At 41.3% G+C, this 18,206-nt stretch overlaps 1 protein-coding gene across 6 annotated transcripts in view; it reads left to right on the forward strand.

Moving 5' to 3' along the window:
• fhod3b (formin homology 2 domain containing 3b) overlaps nt 1-18,206 on the forward strand; it is a 254,738-nt gene that overhangs the window by 27,346 nt on the left and 209,186 nt on the right. For all 6 annotated transcript variants that reach the window (XM_055924647.1, XM_055924642.1, XM_055924646.1 and 3 more), the window contains exon 3: nt 8,094-8,158. In XM_055924647.1, the coding sequence (XP_055780622.1) occupies nt 8,094-8,158 (65 nt within the window). The remainder of the gene's footprint in view (nt 1-8,093; nt 8,159-18,206) is intronic.

Here is an 18,206-nt window from a genome sequence, read left to right on the forward strand (position 1 = left end):
GTATTAGTGGTAGAAAGGAGAGAAGAGTTGCTGCTGGTATTAGTGGTGGAAAGGAGAGAGGAGTAGCTGCTGGTATTAGTGGTTGAAAGGAGAGAGGAGTAGCTGCTGGTATTAGTGGATGAAAGGAGAGAGGAGTAGCTGCTGATCGTAGTGGTAGAAAGGAGAGAGGAGTAGCTGCTGATCGTAGTGGTTGAAAGGAGAAAGGAGTAGCTGCTGGTATTAGTGGTTGAAAGGAGAAAGGAGTAGCTGCTGGTATTAGTGGTAGAAAGGAGAGAGGAGTAGCTGCTGGTATTAGTGGTAGAAAGGAGAGAGGAGTAGCTGCTGGTATTAGTGGTAGAAAGGAGAGAGGAGTAGCTGCTGGTATTAGTGGTTGAAACGAGAGAGGAGTAGCTGCTGGTATTAGTGGTTGAAAGGAGAGAGGAGTAGCTGCTGGTATTAGTGGTAGAAAGGAGAGAGGAGTTGCTGCTGGTATTAGTGGTTGAAAGGAGAAAGGAGTAGCTGCTGGTATTAGTGGTTGAAAGGAGAGAGGAGTAGCTGCTGGTATTAGTGGTGGAAAGGAGAGAGGAGTTGCTGCTGGTATTAGTGGTTGAAAGGAGAGAGGAGTTGCTGCTGGTATTAGTGGTTGAAAGGAGAGAGGAGTAGCTGCTGGTATTAGTGGTTGAAAGGAGAAAGGAGTAGCTGCTGGTATTAGTGGTTGAAAGGAGAGAGGAGTAGCTGCTGGTATTAGTGGTTGAAAGGAGAGAGGAGTTGCTGCTGGTATTAGTGGTAGAAAGGAGAAAGGAGTTGCTGCTGGTATTAGTGGTTGAAAGGAGAGAGGAGTAGCTGCTGGTATTAGTGGTTGAAAGGAGAGAGGAGTTGCTGCTGGTATTAGTGGTAGAAAGGAGAAAGGAGTTGCTGCTGGTATTAGTGGTTGAAAGGAGAGAGGAGTAGCTGCTGGTATTAGTGGTTGAAAGGAGAGAGGAGTTGCTGCTGGTATTAGTGGTTGAAAGGAGAGAGGAGTAGCTGCTGGTATTAGTGGTAGAAAGGAGAGAGGAGTAGCTGCTGGTATTAGTGGTTGAAAGGAGAAAGGAGTAGCTGCTGGTATTAGTGGTTGAAAGGAGAGAGGAGTAGCTGCTGGTATTAGTGGTTGAAAGGAGAGAGGAGTAGCTGCTGGTATTAGTGGTAGAAAGGAGAGAGGAGTAGCTGCTGGTATTAGTGGTTGAAAGGAGAAAGGAGTAGCTGCTGGTATTAGTGGTTGAAAGGAGAGAGGAGTAGCTGCTGGTATTAGTGGTTGAAAGGAGAGAGGAGTAGCTGCTGGTATTAGTGGTTGAAAGGAGAGAGGAGTAGCTGCTGGTATTAGTGGTTGAAAGGAGAGAGGAGTAGCTGCTGGTATTAGTGGTTGAAAGGAGAGAGGAGTTGCTGCTGGTATTAGTGGTTGAAAGGAGAGAGGAGTAGCTGCTGGTATTAGTGGTTGAAAGGAGAGAGGAGTAGCTGCTGGTATTAGTGGTTGAAAGGAGAAAGGAGTAGCTGCTGGTATTAGTGGTTGAAAGGAGAGAGGAGTAGCTGCTGGTATTAGTGGTTGAAAGGAGAGAGGAGTTGCTGCTGGTATTAGTGGTAGAAAGGAGAGAGGAGTAGCTGCTGGTATTAGTGGTAGAAAGGAGAGAGGAGTAGCTGCTGGTATTAGTGGTAGAAAGGAGAAAGGAGTAGCTGCTGGTATTAGTGGTAGAAAGGAGAGAGGAGTTGCTGCTGGTCGTAGTGGTTGAAAGGAGAAAGGAGTAGCTGCTGTTTTTTCTGTTTAATGGTGTTGTAGGATCAGTTTTTTTCTACTTCATGGTGTTCTTAGACAAAACATTGGTTCTTGAGAAAGGTCTCTAGAGAAGTGTGAGATGGTGAGATGGTTGCTCATCAAACATTTATTATTTGTATAATCAAAGTGTATCTTGAATATGAATCATGAGCGTCCCTAGTTTTCCTCATAGGTTTCCTCATAGGTTTCTTCATAGGTTTCCTCATCGGTTTCCTCATAGGTTTCCTCATAGGTTTCCTCATAGTTTTCCTCATAGGTTTCCTCATAGGTTTCCTCATAGGTTTCCGCATAGGTTTCCTCATAGGTTTCCTCATAGGTTTCTTCATAGGTTTCCTCATAGGTTTCTTCATAGGTTTCCTCATAGGTTTCTTCATAGGTTTCCTCATAGGTTTCCTCATAGGTTTCCTCATAGGTTTCCTCATAGTTTTCCTCATAGGTTTCCTCATAGGTTTCTTCATAGGTTTCCTCATAGGTTTCCGCATAGGTTTCCTCATAGGTTTCCTCATAGGTTTCGTCATAGTTTTCTTCATAGGTTTCCTCATAGTTTTCCTCATAGTTTTCCTCATAGGTTTCCTCATAGTTTTCCTCATAGGTTTCCTCATAGTTCTCCTCATAGGTTTCCTCATAGGTTTCCTCATAGTTTTCCTCATAGGTTTCCTCATAGGTTTCTTCATAGGTTTCTTCATAGGTTTCCTCATAGGTTTCTTCATAGGTTTCTTCATAGGTTTCCTCATAGTTTTCCTCATAGGTTTCCTCATAGGTTTCCTCATAGGTTTCCTCATAGGTTTCCTCATAGGTTTCTTCATAGTTTTCCTCATAGGTTTCCTCATAGTTCTCCTCATAGGTTTCCTCATAGGTTTCCTCATAGGTTTCCTCATAGTTTTCCTCATAGGTTTCCTCATAGTTTTCCTCATAGGTTTCCTCATAGTTTTCTTCATAGGTTTCTTCATAGGTTTCTTCCTTCTGAGGAGTTTTTCATGGCGACTGTGCTTTTTCTTCTTCTTTGCTTGCTCTTTGGGGTTTAGACCGGTTATCTGTAAAGCACTTTGTGACAACTGCTTTATAAAAAAATACATTTAATTTGAACAAATCATATGAACCATATGAATTTGCTGGTTCAGTCCATCTCAGTGTTGACATTCTAACTCTAAGAAGAAAGAATGATTTCTGCTGTAGGAGGTCACATACATCATCATATCAGCCATGTTGCACATGTTATTATCCCGTTTCATATTATGACTGGTAACAGCTAACGAGTGCCTAAATGTCTCTCACATATTGCGTGCACCTCTGTTTAATCTGATAATGAGCACGTTGGCCTGTGTAGGCTGTGGCAGCGGGGGATGATGCAGGTCACGGTTAGTAATAATGAGGATAGAGTTGCAGTTTGCAGGACGAGAGAGAAAGCTGAAGTTCATTACAAAAGGTCTCTGGTTTCTACTGCCTGGCCCTGAATTCAGCCTCCAACATCAGAGGATTCAATTCCTCTCTGCTCCAGTCTCATTCCACAGGCAGCACGGGTCCAATCCAACGGTGACAGATGTTGCTTCTGTGCTGCTTCTGTGTCGCCTCTGTCTGTTGGTGGGTATTATATCTGATAAACAGTGAGCTCACACAGCCTCTGTCTGTTGGTGAGTATTATATCTGATAAACAGTGAGCTCACACAGCCTCTGTCTGTTGGTGGGTATTATATCTGATAAACAGTGAGCTCACACAGCCTCTGTCTGTTGGTGAGTATTATATCTGATAAACAGTGAGCTCACACAGCCTCTGTCTGTTGGTGAGTATTATATGTGATAAACAGTGAGCTCACACAGCCTCTGTCTGTTGGTGGGTATTATATCTGATTAACAGTGAGCTCACACAGCCTTTTACGAGGGTATGTTTGGCAGCATGAGTGAAGGAGGCTTTGTTGCGAAATAGGAAGCCGATTCTAGATTTAATTTTGCATTGGAGATGCTTAATGTGAGTCTGGAAGGAGAGTTTACAGTCTAACCAGACACCTATGTATTTGTAGTTGTCCACATAATCTAAGTCAGAACCATCCAGATTAGTGATGCTAGTTGGGCGGGGGTGGGCAGCTATCGGTTGAAGAGCATGCATCAAGTTTTACTAGCATTTAAAAGCAGTTGGAGGCCACGGAAGGAAGGTTGTATGGAATTGAAGCTCGTTGGGAAGTTTGTTAACACAGTGTCCAAAGAAGGGCCAGATGTATACAGAATGGTGTGTACCTGTACACAGCCAATCTGTAAATAGCACACCCAACTACCTCATCCCCATATTATTATTTAACTTCTTGCTCTTTTGCACCCCAGTATCTCTACTTGCACATCATCATCTGCACATCTATCACTCCAGTGTTAATGCTAAATTGTAATCTATGGACTATTTATTGCCTTACCTCCCTACTCTTCTACATTTGCACACACTGTACAAAGATTATTATAAAATAATAAAAATACTATTGTGTTATTGACTGTACGTTTGTTTGTGTAACTCTGTGTTGTTGTTTTTGTCGCACTGCTTTGCTTTATCTTGTTCTCAACTGGCCTACCTGGTTAAATAAAGGTGAAAAAAGTTATATTATGTATATATACAGTGTTGTAATGATGTGCAAATGGTTAAAGTACAAAGGGGAAAATAAATAAACATAAATACGGGTTGTATTTACAATGGTGTTTGATCCTCACTTGTTGCCCTTTCCTTGTGGCAACAGGTCACAAATCTTGCTACTGTGAAGGCACACTGTAGTATTTCACCCAGGAGATGATCAAAATCGGGTTTGTTTTCACATTTTTTGTGGGTCTGTGTAATCTGAGGGAAATATGTGTCTCTAATATGGTCATACATTTGGCAGGAGGTTAGGAAGTGCAGCTCAGTTTTCACCTAATTTTGTGGGCAGTGTGCACATAGCCTGTCTTCTCTTGAGAGCCAGGTCTGCCTACGGCGGCCTTTCTCAATAGCAAGGCTATGCTCACTAAGTCTGTACATAGTCAAAGCTTTTCTTAAGTTTGGGTCAGTCACAGTGGTCAGGTATTCTGCCACTGTGTACTCTCTGTTTATGGCCAAATAGCATTCTAGTTTGCTCTGTTTTTTTGTTAATTCTTTCCAATGTGTCAAGTAATTATCTTTTTGTTTTCTCATGATTTGGTTGGGTCTAATTGGGTTGCTGTCCTGGGGCTCTGTGGGGTCTGTTTGAGTTTTTTGAACAGAGCCCCAGGACCAGCTTGCTTAGGGGACTCTTCTCCAGGTTCATCTCTCTGTAGGTGATGGCTTTGTTATGGAAGGTTTGGGAATCGCTTCCTTTTAAGTGGTTGTAGAATTTAACGGCTCTTTTCTGGATTTGGATAATTAGCGGGTATTGGCCTAATTCTGCTCTGCATGCATTATTTAGTGTTTTACGTTGTCCGCGGAGGATATTTTTACAGAATTCGGCATGCAGAGTCTCAATTTGGTGTTTGTCCCATTTTGTGAATTCTTGGATGGTGAGCGGACCCCAGACCTCACAACCATAAAGGGCAGTGGGTTCTATGACTGATTCAAGTATTTTTAGCCAGATCCTAGTTGGTATGCCGAATTTTATGTTCCTTTTGATGGCATAGAATGCCCTTCTTGCCTTGTCTCTCAGATCGTTCACAGCTTTGTGGAAGTTACCTGTGGCGCTGATGTTTAGGCCAAGGTATGTATAGTTTTTTGTGTGCTCTAGGGCTACGGTGTCTAGATGGAATTTGTATTTGTGGTCCTGGCAACTGGACCTTTTTTAGAACGTCATTATTTTGGTCTTACTGAGATTTACTGTCAGGGCCCAGGTCTGGTAGAATCTGTGCAGAAGATCTAGGTGCTGCTGTAGGCCCTCCTTGGTTGGTGACAGTCTCTCTGCACCCGGGCCCCAGGGCCTACTTCAGTCTGCTCTCAGTGTGATCCAGTGCTGGTGGATTGTCTCTAATGTCTCTAATGGTGACCCTCTACTGTTGGCACTGGGCCACTGCAGACTGAATGGAGCATCATACTTCCATTGTGCGTGCCACACAAACCGGTGTTTGTTACAGAGCTGATCCGGACAGGGCTGTTGTGCAAGCCTACCTGCTGTGCTTGTGTGTGTATGTGTGTGTGTGTTTGTGTGTACTGCTTGGACTTATCTGTTGGGCCTGGTACGGTGGTGTCTGGTGTTATGTCTGTGTGGGGGTTGTCTGCACGCTTCTCCTGCTGGTTGATTTCAACATTTGTTTTCTTCCAGAATGTGAGGGCTGTCATTCTCAGGATGGCTCTCATCTACAAACCCCCATAGCACTGTTTGTCACAATTCTGTCAGGGATGTTTTTGTTGTCCTTGTTTAGGATTGTCACTGGGGAAGTTGTGTTGTTGTTGACAGGGGGTATGACCTTGTCTCCATGGAGATGGGAGGCGGAGTCGATCTCTCGACCTGGAAGACATTGGTGACACCCCCTTTAGTTGTCTCCTCTGTTGTCTCCTCTGTTGTCTCCTCTGTTGTCTCCTCTGTTGTCTCCTCTGTTGTCTCCTCTGTTGTCTCCTCTGTTGTCTCCTCTGTTGTCTCCTCTGTTGTCTCCTCTGTTGTCTCCTCTGTTGTCTCCTCTGTTGTCTCCTCTGTTGTCTCCTCTGTTCTCTCCTCTGTTCTCTCCTCTGTTGTCTCCTCTGTTGTCTCCTCTGTTGTCTCCTCTGTTGTCCCTCAACAGACATTGTTGTCATGGGATTGCTTTGGGGGAGGAGAGGATTTGGATAAAGACAAGTGTGAAACTAGATGATTTAGTATCCCTTGCTGCTAAATACATAAATACATACGTTCTGTTCATAGTAACTCAAGTGTATTCAGGGTAGCATAGTATTGAGTAGCATTTTACCACTACGCTTACCTGTGAAAGCTTGCCTCCTCCACAGTGATTAAATCTAGCCCTGTGAAAGCTTGCCTGCTCCACAGTGATTAGATCTAGCCCTGTGAAAGCTTGCCTGCTCCACAGTGATTAGATCTAGCCCTGTGAAAGCTTGCCTCCTCCACAGTGATTAGATCTAGCCCTGTGAAAGCTTGCCTGCTCCACAGTGATTAGATCTAGCCCTGTGAAAGCTTGCCTCCTCCACAGTGATTAGATCTAGCCCTGTGAAAGCTTGCCTGCTCCACAGTGATTAGATCTAGCCCTGTGAAAGCTTGCCTGCTCCACAGTGATTATATCTAGCCCTGTGAAAGCTTGCCTGCTCCACAGTGATTAGATCTAGCCCTGTGAAAGCTTGCTTGCTCCACAGTGATTAGATCTAGCCCTGTGAAAGCTTGCTTGCCCCACAGTGATTAGATCTAGCCCTGTGAAAGCTTGCCTCCTCCACAGTGATTAGATCTAGCCCTGTGAAAGCTTGCCTCCTCCACAGTGATTAGATCTAGCCCTGTGAAAGCTTGCTTCCTCCACAGTGATTAGATCCAGCCCTGTGAAAGCTTGCCTCCTCCACAGTGATTTGATCTAGCCCTGTGAAAGCGTGCCTCCTCCACAGTGATTTGATCTAGCCCTGTGAAAGCTTGCCTCCTCCACAGTGATTTGATCTAGACCTGTGAAAGCGTGCCTCCTCCACAGTGATTAGATCTAGCCCTGTGAAAGCTTGCCTCCTCCACAGTGATTAGATCTAGCCCTGTGAAAGCGTGCCTCCTCCACAGTGATTAGATCTAGCCCTGTGAAAGCTTGCCTCCTCCACAGTGATTAGATCTAGCCCTGTGAAAGCGTGCCTCCTCCACAGTGATTAGATCTAGCCCTGTGAAAGCGTGCCTCCTCCACAGTGATTAGATCTAGCCCTGTGAAAGCTTGCCTCCTCCACAGTGATTAGATCTAGCCCTGTGAAAGCTTGCCTCCTCCACAGTGATTAGATCTAGCCCTGTGAAAGCGTGCCTCCTCCACAGTGATTAGATCTAGCCCTCTGAAAGTAGTTCACCCCAGAGTGTTGATGTTTATGTCTATATCCATACCTCTCTGCATCAGACCATGTGGGAAGTTTAATGACACAGTAGGCTATGTACACGCCTGGCTGTCACAACTGGAGACCTCGTTCATAAACCCCCACATTCCACTATTATATGTCTTCAGTTTAGAAACCTGAGGTCCAAGAATATGAGGTCCTTAAGGTTCAATTGCAGGAAACAGTTTTCCAACCAAAATTTGCTTTTATTCTGTATGCTTTTTAAAAGGTGAAGTCAGACAAATTAATTTTTAACGTCAAATGTAACTCATTTACATAGGGTCACTGTGTTGTGGAACAATGTTATTAAAATGCATTCTCTCTCTCTTTCTGTCTGTCTGTCTTTCTCATCAGAAGAGGCAAGAAGCACAGCATCATCCTCCGGACACAGTTATCTGTCAGAGTTCACGCTTGTATCGGTGAGTGAAACACTTTTCATTTTGAAGCACTGTCTTTTCATTTGGAAGCACTGTGGGTATTTAAGTTGTGACTGTAAAATGTGGAGGTATTTAGAGTCAGACAGTGTTGCTAATGTCAACCTCTGCTGCATCACCTGCACATCTCATTAGAATATATAGTCTCTGTTTGACTTCTTATTGGATGATTGAAAACTATCGCACTATCACTCAAAGCTGCTAGGTACAGTAAATAATACATGACATAATAACAATAATAATAATAATAATAATAAAAATAATAATGCATAATAATAATAAGTCATAATAATAATAATAATAATACAAATAATAATACATAATAATAATACATAATACATAATTATAAGTCATAATAATAATAATAAGTCATAATAATAATAATACACAATAATAATACATAATACATATGTATAATAATATAAATAATAATACATAATAATAATACATAATACATAATTATAATATTACATAACATAATAATAATATAAATAATAATACATAATAATAAGAATACATAATAATAGTAATACATAATATTAATACATAATAATAATGTATACTAATAATAGTACATAATTATAATTATAATAATACATAACATAATAATAAAAAATAATACATAATAATAGTAATACATAATAATGCATAATAATACATAATAATACGTCATAACAATACAAATTAATAATACAAAATAATAGTAATACATAATAATAAAATATAATAATAATACATAATAATAGATAATAATAATGAAAATAATAATGCATAATAATAAGAATACATAATAGTAATAAATAATAATAATACATAATAATAATGTATAATAATAATAGTACATAATTATTATAATAATAATACATAACATAATAATAAAAATAATACATAATAATAGTAATACATAATAATAAAAGATAATAATACTAATACATAATAATAGATAATAATAATAATTAAAATAATAATACATAATAATAGTAATACATAATAATAGTAATACATAATAATAATAATAAAACATAATAATAATATTACAAAGAATACAAAAAAATAAAAATGATACATAATAATGATAATAACACAGAATAATAATATTACATACTAATGATAATAATAATAATACATATGAATAATAATGCATAATAATGATAATAATAATATATATTTATAATAATACATAATAATGATAATAATAATAATACATATGAATAATAATACATAATAATGATAATAATTATAATACATATTCATAATAATACATAATAATAATACATTTTAATACAGAATAATAATCCATAATAATGATAATAACACATAATAACAATATTACATACTAATGATAATAATAATAATACATATTCATAATAATCCATAATAATGATAATAATAATAATAATACATATTCATAATATTACATACTAATGATAATAATTATAATACATATTCATAATAATACATAATAATAATACATTTTAATACAGAATAATAATCCATAATAATGATAATAACACAGAATAATAATATTACATACTAATGATAATAATAATAATAATACATATTCATAATAATACATAATAATAATACATTTTAATACAGAATAATAATCCATAATAATGATAATAACACAGAATAATAATATTACATACTAATGATAATAATAATAATAATACATATTCATAATAATACATAATAATAATACATTTTAATACAGAATAATAATCCATAATAATAATAATAATGATAATAATAATACATAATAATATTATTACTTCTCCACTGTGTTCCACTGCATCGGCTGATGCATCTGAAAAGATGAAACCCTCTGGGAGAGTGAGGAAAGCGTAGAGGTTGTTATGTTGATTGTTTTAGAGACGTTAACCTCTCCCTCCATCATGTTTTATGGCCTTGTTTTAACGCGCTCCACGCTTGATTCCTACGACAATAAAACAGGCTTTCATAATGAGAGGAAATAAGTAGAGAGATTATAGGCCTGTGCACGCACACACACACACGCACACACACTTAGTAAATCAGTCAAAGCTATTGTTTGGGTCACGGTCTTTCTACTTCTTTGTATATTTCTGTGTTGAGCTCACTGTTTCCATGTGGATGTTAATACTGTGTTTAGTTGGGAACACGTTCCTCCTCCTGATTTATCTTGATGTCCTGTCCTGTCTCTCAGACACACCAGCACATACCTCTATTACCTGACCGTTCAGCCTTGGAGAGGAGTGTGTGTGTGTGTGTGTGTGTGTGTGTGTGTGTGTGTGTGTGTGTGTGTGTGTGTGTGTGTGTGTGTGTGTGTGTGTGTGTGTGTGTGTGTGTGTGTGTGTGTGTGTGTGTGTGTGTGTGTGTGTGTGTGTGTGTGTGTGAGAGAGAGATAACTGCTCTAAAATACTGGTTTAAATTACAGTTAGTGAGAGACTAGCCCAGTTATGTCCCAGTCTAAACCTGACTCAAACCTGCCCTCCACATCACATTCAACAGCAGTAGCAAATTGAAACAGTGCATTCATAGGTTGTGTGTAATACATTTAAGTGCATAATTGTTTTTAATAAGTATTATAATACAAACACGTCCAGCCTGCTTCACTAAATGATGAGTCAGAGCTTGTCTGTGCTCTGGGGATCCTTGCGTGCCCATATACCAAGGTGCTCTGTTCTGTGCAGGTTGGCAGCAAGGCAGTGCTGCAGGCTGCTGCACGTTGAATCTGGCTGCGTCCCAACTGCCACCTTCTTCTCTATATAGTGCATTACTTTTGACCAGGGCCCAGATGTAGTGAACTGTGTAGTGAATAGAGTGCCATTTGAGATGCAGCCAGTGACAGAGACCATGGAGAGGAGTGCACGTGGCTCTGTCCTGCAGACACACAGGGCCTCCTCCTCCTCTCCTCCTCCTCCTCCTCCTCCTCTCCTCTCCTCTCCTCTCCAGGCTGCCAGGGCTAAAATAACTCAGCAGGGTTAGCCTGGAAAAGCCATTAAGCCACGAGCTGTCGGATTTTAATTTGCCCTTTTTCTAACGTGTTATTTAAGTGTACCAAGGCAAGGACAGAGGCGGTATAACTTTGAAATGCCGTGTGAAATCCAGGCTATGATTTTCAGAACTATGGCAGTCGTTTTCTCTGCTAATCCATTATACCTGCTGCTTGCATGATATGTATCATGGAAACATTAGGAAACTCCACTTGATTTTATTTATTTTTACTGGGAGCCCTAAAAATACTGTCTTTTAACTATTGGCAAGACATGAGACATGAGGCAAGACAGCTCTAGTCTAGCCCAGCCTGCCAGGTGAACCTAACCTGGCTAGGCCCTGTTTGTGCATGCTGAGTACAATGTGGATTCATTTCGCTCCTATCTTCCTATTATTTCCTGGCACTTTCATTTTGTCATTTAAAACAGTATCGTATATGTTGGCTTTTACTGTTAGTTAACTGACTTTGCTCCAGGGGACTTCTGTGTCATAGATTCCATCATATCGAAGGTGGTTTAATGAGTGTACAGACAGAAACCATGTGGAGCAGTGACGGCCAACTGGCGGCCTTTTGAAGACCAGGAACTCAGGAGGGTCTCAACTTCCTGTTGAGAGTTAGAATAGTACAATACACAAGGTGACATTTCTCAATGTGGTTTTGCATCAGCAGTTTTTATCTTGTTATGTCAGTCACTGACAGTCAGTAATTAGTCCATGTCAGATAACAGTTTTTATCTTGTTAAGTCAGTCACTGACAGTCAGTAATTAGTCCATGTCAGCTAACAGTTTTTATCTTGTTAAGTCAGTCACTGACAGCCAGTAATTAGTCCATGTCAGCTAACAGTTTTTATCTTGTTAAGTCAGTCACTGACAGCCAGTAATTAGTCCATGTCAGATAACAGTTTTTATTTTGTTAAGTCAGTCACTGACAGTCAGTAATTAGTCCATGTCAGATAACAGTTTTTATCTTGTTAAGTCAGTCACTGACAGCCAGTAATTAGTCCATGTCAGCTAACAGTTTTTATCTTGTTAAGTCAGTCACTGACAGTCAGTAATTAGTCCATGTCAGAAAACAGTTTTTATCTTGTTAAGTCAGTCACTGACAGCCAGTAATTAGTCCATGTCAGATAACAGTTTTTATCTTGTTAAGTCAGTCACTGACAGCCAGTAATTAGTCTATGTCAGCTAACAGTTTTTATCTTGTTAAGTCAGTCACTGATAGTCAGTAATTAGTCCATGTCAGATAACAGTTTTTATCTTGTTAAGTCAGTCACTGACAGCCAGTAATTAGTCCATGTCAGAAAACAGTTTTTATCTTGTTAAGTCAGTCACTGACAGCCAGTAATTAGTCCATGTCAGCTAACAGTTTTTATCTTGTTAAGTCAGTCACTGACAGCCAGTAATTAGTCTATGTCAGCTAACAGTTTTTATCTTGTTAAGTCAGTCACTGACAGCCAGTAATTAGTCCATGTCAGATAACAGTTTTTATCTTGTTAAGTCAGTCACTGACAGCCAGTAATTAGTCCATGTCAGCTAACAGTTTTTATCTTGTTAAGTCAGTCACTGACAGTCAGTAATTAGTCCATGTCAGCTAACAGTTTTTATTTTGTTAAGTCAGTCACTGACAGTCAGTAATTAGTCCATGTCAGAAAACAGTTTTTATCTTGTTAAGTCAGTCACTGACAGTCAGTAATTAGTCCATGTCAGAAAACAGTTTTTATCTTGTTAAGTCAGTCACTGACAGCCAGTAATTAGTCCATGTCAGATAACAGTTTTTATCTTGTTAAGTCAGTCACTGACAGCCAGTAATTAGTTAATGTCAGATAACAGTTTTTGTCTTGTTAAGTTAGTCACTGATAGCCAGTAATTAGTTAATGTCAGATAACAGTTTTTATCTTGTTAAGTCAGTCACTGACAGCCAGTAATTAGTTAATGTCAGATAACAGTTTTTATCTTGTTAAGTCAGTCACTGATAGCCAGTAATTAGTCCATGTCAGATAACAGTTTTTCTCTTGTTAAGTCAGTCACTGATAGCCAGTAATTAGTTAATGTCAGATAACAGTTTTTATCTTGTTAAGTCAGTCACTGACAGCCAGTAATTAGTCCATGTCAGATAACAGTTTTTATCTTGTTAAGTCAGTCACTGACAGTCAGTAATTAGTCCATGTCAGATAACAGTTTTTATCTTGTTAAGTCAGTCACTGACAGCCAGTAATTAGTCCATGTCAGCTAACAGTTTTTATCTTGTTAAGTCAGTCACTGACAGCCAGTAATTAGTCCATGTCAGATAACAGTTTTTATCTTGTTAAGTCAGTCACTGACAGCCAGTAATTAGTCCATGTCAGATAACAGTTTTTATATTGTTATGTCAGTCACTGACAGCCAGTAATTAGTCCATGTCAGATAACAGTTTTTATCTTGTTAAGTCAGTCACTGACAGCCAGTAATTAGTCCATGTCAGATAACAGTTTTTATCTTGTTAAGTCAGTCACTGACAGCCAGTAATTAGTCCATGTCAGATAACAGTTTTTATCTTGTTAAGTCAGTCACTGACAGCCAGTAATTAGTCCATGTCAGATAACAGTTTTTATCTTGTTAAGTCAGTCACTGACAGTCAGTAATTAGTCCATGTCAGCTAACAGTTTTTATTTTGTTAAGTCAGTCACTGACAGCCAGTAATTAGTCCATGTCAGATAACAGTTTTTATCTTGTTAAGTCAGTCACTGACAGCCAGTAATTAGTCCATGTCAGATAACAGTTTTTATCTTGTTATGTCAGTCACTGACAGCCAGTAATTAGTCCATGTCAGATAACAGTTTTTATCTTGTTAAGTCAGTCACTGACAGCCAGTAATTAGTCCATGTCAGATAACAGTTTTTATCTTGTTAAGTCAGTCACTGACAGCCAGTAATTAGTCCATGTCAGCTAACAGTTTTTATTTTGTTAAGTCAGTCACTGACAGCCAGTAATTAGTCCATGTCAGCTAACAGTTTTTATTTTGTTAAGTCAGTCACTGACAGCCAGTAATTAGTCCATGTCAGCTAACAGTTTTTATCTTGTTATGTCAGTCACTGACAGCCAGTAATTAGTCCATGTCAGATAACAGTTTTTATCTTGTTAAGTCAGTCACTGACAGCCAGTAATTAGTCCATGTCAGATAACAGTTTTTATCTTGTTAAGTCAGTCACTGACAGTCAGTAATTAGTCCATGTCAGAAAACAGTTTTTAGATTGGTAAGTTAGTCTAGCGACCAGATATCTAAGAGTAGTAATCATGGTTTAATCACCGGCCGGGGGTCCCTCATTGATTTTGTTGGTCAGTCTCACTTGCATATCATATTAAAAACAGCATTAAAAACATTTCTCTCCACCTTTTGGCAAAATTAATAGAATTGCAACGAACTTGCTTTAGTACTGCAATATTTTTCTACACCTCATGGCAAAATGTGTAGAAATGTACGAAATTAAATCTTAAACGTACATTTCTCTGTGCTGTCAAGAAGGGGGCCACTAAAATGTTTTGCTCCCAATGTGGTCTTAGTGACTGGACGAGCTGTTGATCAGTGACCACCTCACCTACAGTACATACATCAAGCTACTCTGCTGTGAGGGACTCTGTTCTGCTGTCAGGGACTCTGCTCTGCTGTGAGGGACCTTGTTCTGCTGTGAGGGACTCTGCTCTGCTGTGAGGGACTCTGTTCTGCTGTGAGGGACTCTGCTCTGCTGTGAGGGACCTTGTTCTGCTGTGAGGGACTCTGCTCTGCTGTGAGGGACTCTGCTCTGCTGTGAGGGACTCTGTTCTGCTGTGAGGGACTCTGCTCTGCTGTGAGGGACTCTGCTCTGCTGTGAGGGACTCTGCTCTGCTGTGTGGGACTCTGTTCTGCTGTGAGGGACTCTGTTCTGCTGTGAGGGACTCTGTTCTGCTGTGAGGGACTCTGCTCTGCTGTGGGGGACTCTGTTCTGCTGTGAGGGGCAACAGGTGGCTGTCAACTTAGTAGTAGGAGAGTCATCATCCACTTAGAGAAGGCCAGAACTGGGCGGTTAATCTGTTTGCTGTGACTGACTGACTGTCCCGCCTCCCCAGGATCAGATAAACCCTCTGCACTGTACACACAGGTTGCATTCCAATTGACACCCTGCATAGTGCACTACTTTTGACCAGAGCCCGGGAACCCTATAGGGAATAGGGTGCCATTTGGGACACAGGCACAGAGCAGAGGAAGAGCAAGGAGAAGGAGAACAGGGATTTCATGGAAAGATGTGGGCTAATGCCAATCTTATTAGGTTTGAGGGAAAAACATGACTTGGCCCAAGTAGGATTAGTTCACTCCAGTCTCTTCTCTGCCCTCTATTATCAGCTCTAATTGTCCGTATGGAATGGATGCATCCTAACAGTGCTTTGCCTGTATTGTGCCAGTTGGTTTATTGATATTGTCCAGACTAAAATATATTGTTTTCTTCTAGTGATAGTTTGTATGTCATGAAACAACACGGTATCTCCTGTTCTGTTCCCTCTGTGTTACTGCACCATGGGAGAAGCAGGCCCCTGTTCTATCTAAATTACTGCACCATGGGAGAAGCAGGCCTCCGTTCTCTCTAAATTACTGCACCATGGGAGAAGCAGGCCCCTGTTCTATCTAAATTACTGCACCATGGGAGAAGCAGGCCCCTGTTCTCTCTAAATTACTGCACCATGGGAGAAGCAGGCCCCTGTTCTATCTAAATTACTGCACCATGGGAGAAGCAGGCCCCTGTTCTATCTAAATTACTGCACCATGGGAGAAGCAGGCCTCCGTTCTCTCTAAATTACTGCACCATGGGAGAAGCAGGCCCCTGTTCTATCTAAATTACTGCACCATGGGAGAAGCAGGCCCCTGTTCTCTCTAAATGACTGCACCATGGGAGAAGCAGCCCCCTGTTCTATCTAAATTACTGCACCATGGGAGAAGCAGGCCTCCGTTCTCTCTAAATTACTGCACCATGGGAGAAGCAGGCCTCCGTTCTCTCTAAATGACTGCACCATGGGAGAAGCAGGCCTCTGTTCCCTCTAAATTACTGCACCATGGGAGAAGCAGGCCCCTGTTCCCTCTAAATTACTGCACCATGGGAGAAGCAGGCCCCTGTCCCCTCTAAATTACTGCACCATGGGAGAAGCAGGCCTCTGTTCTCTCTAAATTACTGCACCATGGGAGAAGCAGGCCCCTGTTCACTCTAAATTACTGCACCATGGGAGAAGCAGGCCCCTGTTCACTCTACATTACTGCACCATGGGAGAAGCAGGCCCCTGTTCCCTCTAAATTACTGCACCATAGGAGAAGCAGGCACCTGTTCACTCTAAATTACTGCACCATGGGAGAAGCAGGCCTCTGTTCTCTCTAAATTACTGCACCATGGGAGAAGCAGGCCCCTGTTCCCTCTAAATTACTGCACCATGGGAGAAGCAGGCCCCTGTTCACTCTAAATTACTGCACCATGGGAGAAGCAGGCCCCTGTTCACTCTAAATTACTGCACCATGGGAGAAGCAGGCCCCTGTTCCCTCTAAATTACTGCACCATGGGAGAAGCAGGCCCCTGTTCCCTCTAAATTACTGCACCATGGGAGAAGCAGGCCTCTGTTCCCTCTAAATTACTGCACCATGGGAGAAGCAAGCCTCTGTTCTATCTAAATTACTGCACTATGGGAGAAGCAGGCCTCTGTTCCCTCTAAATTACTGCACCATGGGAGAAGCAGGCCTCTGTTCCCTCTAAATTACTGCACCATGGGAGAAGCAGGCCCCTGTTCTATCTAAATTACTGCACCATGGGAGAAGCAGGCCCCTGTTCTATCTAAATTACTGCACCATGGGAGAAGCAGGCCTCTGTTCTCTCTAAATTACTGCACCATGGGAGAAGCAGGCCCCTGTTCTCTCTAAATTACTGCACCATGGGAGAAGCAGGCCCCTGTTCTATCTAAATTACTGCACCATGGGAGAAGCAGGCCCCTGTTCTATCTAAATTACTGCACCATGGGAGAAGCAGGCCTCCGTTCTCTCTAAATTACTGCACCATGGGAGAAGCAGGCCCCTGTTCTATCTAAATTACTGCACCATGGGAGAAGCAGGCCCCTGTTCTCTCTAAATGACTGCACCATGGGAGAAGCAGCCCCCTGTTCTATCTAAATTACTGCACCATGGGAGAAGCAGGCCTCCGTTCTCTCTAAATTACTGCACCATGGGAGAAGCAGGCCTCCGTTCTCTCTAAATGACTGCACCATGGGAGAAGCAGGCCTCTGTTCCCTCTAAATTACTGCACCATGGGAGAAGCAGGCCCCTGTTCCCTCTAAATTACTGCACCATGGGAGAAGCAGGCCCCTGTTCCCTCTAAATTACTGCACCATGGGAGAAGCAGGCCTCTGTTCTCTCTAAATTACTGCACCATGGGAGAAGCAGGCCCCTGTTCACTCTAAATTACTGCACCATGGGAGAAGCAGGCCCCTGTTCACTCTACATTACTGCACCATGGGAGAAGCAGGCCCCTGTTCCCTCTAAATTACTGCACCATAGGAGAAGCAGGCACCTGTTCACTCTAAATTACTGCACCATGGGAGAAGCAGGCCTCTGTTCTCTCTAAATTACTGCACCATGGGAGAAGCAGGCCCCTGTTCCCTCTAAATTACTGCACCATGGGAGAAGCAGGCCCCTGTTCACTCTAAATTACTGCACCATGGGAGAAGCAGGCCCCTGTTCACTCTAAATTACTGCACCATGGGAGAAGCAGGCCCCTGTTCCCTCTAAATTACTGCACCATGGGAGAAGCAGGCCCCTGTTCCCTCTAAATTACTGCACCATGGGAGAAGCAGGCCTCTGTTCCCTCTAAATTACTGCACCATGGGAGAAGCAGGCCTCTGTTCTATCTAAATTACTGCACTATGGGAGAAGCAGGCCTCTGTTCCCTCTAAATTACTGCACCATGGGAGAAGCAGGCCTCTGTTCCCTCTAAATTACTGCACCATGGGAGAAGCAGGCCCCTGTTCTATCTAAATTACTGCACCATGGGAGAAGCAGGCCCCTGTTCTATCT

This window comes from Salvelinus fontinalis, chromosome 6, assembly GCF_029448725.1.
Source record: "Salvelinus fontinalis isolate EN_2023a chromosome 6, ASM2944872v1, whole genome shotgun sequence".
NCBI lineage: Eukaryota > Metazoa > Chordata > Actinopteri > Salmoniformes > Salmonidae > Salvelinus > Salvelinus fontinalis.